Below are 6,000 nucleotides of genomic sequence, written 5' to 3' on the forward strand. Positions count from 1 at the left end.
GATAGCTGCCCACGGTCATTGGGTTGGGAACGCAAGAAATAGTTTCCGAGGCAGAGACAAGACTTCTTGTCAAAAAGAAACCTTATAAAAAGAAAGAAAACTTTGACGGTTAAATTTGACTAAGGAAATTACAGTGTTGCGGGCCAAATAAAGACTCTGGGCGAATATGGAGGGCAAACATTACAGTTGGTCTGCTCTTGGGGGTTGAATTGAAATGAACACCTAAACGTTGTGTCCATTGGGTGTGTCCTAAGCTTCAACCAGGGCCTACCACGGGCAGGTTAAAATAGTGCCCGGTCAGGCCGACCCATTGTATCAGAAATCTTAATCCAGCCCGCCCGCCCGTGGGCCGGACCTGTTATACCCCGAGGCACCCCAGGCTAAGCCAGGGCACTCGGTTGGCCTGTCAGTAAATTTTAAAAGAAGATTAAAAACTTCAATTTGTTTTTTAAAGCTTTAAATTTATTCTTTAAATTTTGTTATAGAAAGAGAAATGATTAAAAAAAAAACTCGAAAAGAGTACATTATTCACAAGGAAAACTTCTAGAAATCACTAAAATTTGTCTGAAACATCTCATCCAGATTGAGGAAAAAATAAAAAGACATGAATACTTATAGTGGTGTTTAATTGTTTATTAGATTGGTCTGAGAATAACAAAGAGACGTGAAAACCTAAAACTACCTAAACGATCAGAGTCGATGGGTCGGGCTGGACCAACCGACTTTTCCCCAACCCGAGTTTGTCATTGTCAGACTGGCCCATCAGACTCAAAATCGAGACCTCCCCAGGTCTGGATATAACCCAGGTTGGCTTGGTCCGTCTATCGGACCGGCCAGACCAGGCCGTCCTAAAATGGTCAGTTCTTGGGCCTATCTCAGGGCGGCCCGGCCTGATAAGCAACACTACCTGACGGTGACGAGTATAGTAGAGGAGTTTCAGATACAAGGAGAGAGAGAAGTTTAGAGAGAGAAAGGGAGGGGAGGAGGAAGGAAGGAAGATGAGCGCGTTGTCATACTTAGCAAGAAGAGCAGGTCAGAAGGAGCGAGTGAGGATCCTTTACAGAAAAGCCCTAAAAGATACTCTCAACTGGGCTGTCCATCGTCATCTCTTCTATCAAGATGTAACCTTCAAATTTCACAAAGATCCACCATTTTCGTCTTCTTTCTTGCTAACAATTTTTAGGGTTTCCTTTTCACTTACCATAAGAACCTCTCCTTTTTCATTTTCAAACTAATCCAATATTCGATCTTCCATTAATCATTGTGAAACTTGATTTTTCCCCAAAATTGTTGAGGGCAGTTTGTTTCTAATCAAGTAAAATTTTTTCTTTGTGAATTGATTCAATGTGGTTGGATTTATGAGTTTTATTATTATGTGTTGTTGAATTCAGGCATCGGAGCTTAGGGAAAGATTTGAGGCCAACAAAAATGTGGTATGTTATCATCAACCATCTAGATTTTTTTTTTTGAGTTATTGGTATTGTTAATGACTCAATTCATCACCTGAATTTTCAATTTAGGGTTTGGGATATTCTCTTAAGTTTGGATTCAAAAATTTATGGAAGAGTGATTTTTTTTTTATGTTGTGAATGAGAGGGTCAAAATTGGACAAAATTTGGAATCCCTATACAAGGAAATGTTGCAGCAAATCTAATAACTCTAATGAGCTAGTTTTTGGTTCCGGCTTTAACTGTACATTGATTCATGAGTTGGATATCGAGATAAAGATTGTTTTTTTATAGCTCTAGTAACTTGTATAGCATACCTCTTAAGGACATTGTCGATTTGCAATATGTATATTGAGTTGTGACTGATGCAGTTACGAGTAAAGTGAGTTACAGTTGAATCCGCAGCAATAAGTTTTGTCGCTGCTATGTTTGTCATGTTGGGTTTGTTTCTACAAGTAGAGAGAGAAAACACCGATTGGATGAAAATGTGATCTTCAGAGAAAAAAAACAGCTCTTTTCTTTTCTTGTATATATCTACTTGTTTGACGACCATAATTAGGATGTAAATGGTCTTCACTCTTTCGTAATTGGGTTACTATTGTGCTTGTCTGTCATCTTTGATACTAATGAATCCTTCTGTCAGAATAACATATATATATATATATACACGATTGTCCCTTGGTCAAAGCACTTGCCATTGGGATCACTGTTACATTAATATGGCTAACCATGTGGAACAATTGTAGCGCTCTGTTTAAGTTTGGTCGAACAGTATCATAGACTCGGAAAGTTAGAGTTTACTGCTCATGGAAACCCTTGAGCTTCAAAATTCATATTAATTTTGTATAACTTTTTCTTTTCAGGAAGATCTTGACACAATCGATAGAATGATTGCTGATGGTGAAGCACATTACAATAAGTTTCGGCACCCTGATCCTTACATTGGTAAATTTCATGCAAATTTTCACATTATTATAATCACCTATTATTGTATATTCCTCCTATTTGTTGAGTTGTTTTTCTAATATTCGTGTTACCCGCCTTGATAATTATCACTCTTTTGTAACCGCGGAGCTTATTTTGTTGCTTGTAGGCTGAAATTTTGTGTCTGACCTTGTTGTATTGACATATGTATCTTGATGATCGATTGCTCGAAATATTATTTAGAGACTGTAAAGAAAGAATAAATAGTTAATAAAATGTCTGAAAATTTAAGAATTAGGTTAACTACAGTCTACACAGAACGATGACCATGGTTAAATACTTCTATTGTTTCCCTGAAAAGTCATCTCTTAAATAATTTCGATGTTGTCTTATGAGCATGATTGTCACTCAAACAGATGACATAAATACATTCAACAGTATCCCTTGCTAAATCCATCCAGAGGTAGTTATCCCGGATGATCAGTCTACACAGAACGATGATCATGGTTAAATACTTCTATTGTTTCCCTGAAAAGTCATCCCTTAAATAATTTCGATGTTGTCTTATGAGCATGTTTGTCACTCAAAAAGATGACATAAATACATTCAAAAGTATCCCTTGCTAAATCCATCCAGAGGTAATTATCCCGGATGATCAGTATGCTGCAAAGTTTCTTTTTTTCTGCGTGCTGCATTGAAATTTTCTATACATGTACGTTTTAGTCCATGATGTGAAGTTTGAGTTGACTTTTTCTCTTGATTGCTTGGTGCAGTTCCTTGGGCTCCTGGTGGTTCCAAGTTCACGCGAAACCCAACACCTCCTACTGGGGTAAGTTTGAGTAATTTGTATTCTCGGTAGAAAATGATTAGCTTGCACATTTGCTTATCGATTTTTTGGTAATTCAGATACTGTCCTAATCGTTCTTGTATAACAATTTCTGCGTAGCTCTTTTCATTTTTGTACTTCAAAATTTTCTGCCAAGATGGGTCTATCATGCCTTCTTCCTTTCTATGTTTTTTTATGAAGTTATTATATTTTATTATTTATGCAGATTGAGATAGTCTACAACTATGGGCGAGAAGATAACGACTGAAATATGGATCGTCGTGGTCGTGCAATAATAAGTCAAAATGCTGAGCTATAAACAGTGGTTCATTTGCTTGTGTTATCTGTTTTTATTTTGCGTACCCAAGTTGAGTTAGCATCAGGACCTTCCGAAAAACTCATCTATGAGGAAGAAGATTATATTTTATTTCCATTTTGTATTTTGCCTCCTTCGGGGAACTGTAACCAAAACTTGGAGTTTTACCCATCTGTCATGAGAAAATTATGCTATATAAATCTCTGTTTGAATTAGATTCGGAAATTTTATCAAGTTTTTATCGTCTTTCTTGAATGCAAGTGGTTAGTATGAGTTTTTTTTGCAAGATGAATGTTAGTGCAGTTTGAATCTGTTTCTTGTTTCAGCAGAGGGAGATTAGGAACAAGCTGATGGCTTGACACTCTTACTGGAGACGGGCTTCAGCTTGAGGTAAGATTAGGCTCATAGGCTTAGGGTTTAGAGTTACCCAAGGACAAGAGCCTATAGGAATCTGGTTATAGCCACCCCCTAATTCCTGAGCACCTTTGGGATCCAAGCCCAGGCTATGTAACTTCTATGAAGAGAGTCTGCACTCTGTTCAGAAGTATGTTGTGACATCCCAAACCTCAACAGTTATCAATGGTGTACTCGCTTTTTTAACCTAAGGCCAAGCTTACAGGTACGGGGTTTTGTTCTTGGTGAAGGCTCCACGAGCCCACCATCGTGCTTCTTTTGGAACAACACTGGAGCATCATAAGGAGCTTTCGTAGGACGGATGAATCCCGCCTTCAATAACTCTTTCTCTCTCTCTACAAGACAACAACTCAATGCATGGATTGGTGGTTGATGGTATTAGAGTGAAAGTATTTCATTGGGGAGAGGGAGGGGGTTTTATTAATGATAAGTAGGGTTATCTGTGTGAGTCTCACTCACCTAGTGATCAGTTTCCAGTACCAAATTTATGAACCCCCATTCAAATTTGCATTGCTTTCGCAGTGTAGAGAGAGAAAAAGAACACAATGAAATACTACTGAGGAGTGAGGACACATAAACAACCTTTATTGCTGAATTAAATATTGTCAAAGAAAATCATGACAAGCAACTCTATTATTTTGACCATCTCTCCCCAAAACTTTTAGAACCTTGTCACTTTTATACAAAGTTCAATTTGATTAGATTTGAGTTTTTTTTTTGTCTAATACCTTAGGTATTTCCGTAATAATTTGCGTAAGTAGCCTAATCCTTATTATATTTTCTTCTCTTCTTATCATATCTCTCTGGCTAAGATGACACCACAGTCATTTGGGTCTGTACAGTAATACGTAATAAAATGTCAAAAATTTGGATAATTGAGTAATTACAAAGATAGGAGCATCGAATTCTATGAAAGCCCATCGTAGACATAGACAAAAGGGATGCGGGTAGAAAGATAGAATGAACCAAGATAAATTGAGGCTTCATTCATTCCTCCGGCGAGGGATGGTCGGGTCTGTTCACTCATCGAGTTTCGAAGTAGGATAGAATAGGTTCCTCAGGATCTCGTGATAATCTAATTGCTATTTGAATGTTTCCCTCCTTTTTGGGTTTTGTCCAAGGTGGGTCCAACAACTAATTGACATTATTTAACAACCAAATTTGATGAACCCACCATCATCTAATCTTCCAAAATTCTGACCTAACGACAAAAATGGATAAAACAAATCTAAAGTGGTCAAGCAAATCTAATATGTTTTTTCAACAAAAGAGAAGATATTATATGGTCAAGAAAAGCAAATCTAATATGTTTTCTCACAAATCGAAAAATTTAGGTGGAGATCTTAGATGTCTTAATCTTCACCACCGGTTTTTATCTCCACGGCAGCAAGAATCTCTTGTCGAGCTACCATTAAAAAAAAAAATCTTATTGTTCTTCTTTCTCAACTACCCTTTAGCAAGAAATTTCTTCCTCCTCTCCTCCCTCACATCTTCTCCCTTTGTCTATTTAGTTCCCCCATTTAATTATCTCTCCCCCTCTCTCATTTTGCTAGTCTCTCCTAGCAATAAGTTTTCAGTCCCAAATTTATGAACCCATTCAAATTTGCATTGCTTTCACAGCCGTATAGAGAGAGAGATGGAAAATATTGATGGTGAGAGTACTTACTTGGTGATTGTGAAATGGGTGGCCTACTCTGAGTTCTTTGTACCCATTGAGGTGTCATTGTCATGATGAATAATACTCCCTAATAATAAAAGAACACAACAATGGTGAGACTTGAGAGTACATACAAACAACCTTTATTGCCGAATTAAATATTGTCAAAGAAAATCATGATTCACTATTTGTGCTCTATTTTTTGACCAACAACTCAATTATCTTCATCATTCTCTCTCTCCACATTGTTTTTCTAACATTTTCACCTTTGTCTAAATTTCCATCTATTGAGTTTGATTTCTTAATTTTATTTTTCAATTTTAATAGACAACTAATTTTCTGTTTCAGAATACTTGTTAGAAAAGTACTTCTTTTTAGACCATAATGGTCCTAAAATCAAGTATATTATGTATCT

The 6,000-nt window shown here is 36.9% G+C and overlaps 1 protein-coding gene across 1 annotated transcript; it reads left to right on the forward strand.

Moving 5' to 3' along the window:
* Nucleotides 1-877: 877 nt before the first annotated feature.
* Nucleotides 878-3,729, forward strand: LOC147535628 (NADH dehydrogenase [ubiquinone] 1 beta subcomplex subunit 9-like). The gene is made up of 5 exons (XM_086645025.1): nucleotides 878-1,121; nucleotides 1,392-1,433; nucleotides 2,312-2,393; nucleotides 3,146-3,201; nucleotides 3,425-3,729. Exons 1-5 carry the CDS (start codon nucleotides 999-1,001, stop codon nucleotides 3,464-3,466), a joined length of 345 nt encoding a protein of 114 aa, XP_086501151.1. The 5' UTR covers nucleotides 878-998; the 3' UTR covers nucleotides 3,467-3,729.
* The last annotated feature ends 2,271 nt before the right edge of the window (nucleotides 3,730-6,000 follow it).

The sequence above is a fragment of the Eschscholzia californica genome, unplaced genomic scaffold (genome assembly GCF_041429995.1).
Source record: "Eschscholzia californica isolate CP2 unplaced genomic scaffold, dmEscCali1.0.p SCAF_56, whole genome shotgun sequence".
NCBI classification, from domain to species: domain Eukaryota; kingdom Viridiplantae; phylum Streptophyta; class Magnoliopsida; order Ranunculales; family Papaveraceae; genus Eschscholzia; species Eschscholzia californica.

Bases quoted from the DNA above. Each gene is read 5' to 3' on its own strand.
- LOC147535628 (XM_086645025.1), top strand. From the start codon at position 999: ATGAGCGCGTTGTCATACTTAGCAAGAAGAGCAGGTCAGAAGGAGCGA. The intron at 1,122-1,391 runs GTAACCTTCAAA...TGTTGAATTCAG, and splicing joins GTCATCTCTTCTATCAAGAT to GCATCGGAGCTTAGGGAAAG. The intron at 2,394-3,145 runs GTAAATTTCATG...TGCTTGGTGCAG, and splicing joins GCACCCTGATCCTTACATTG to TTCCTTGGGCTCCTGGTGGT.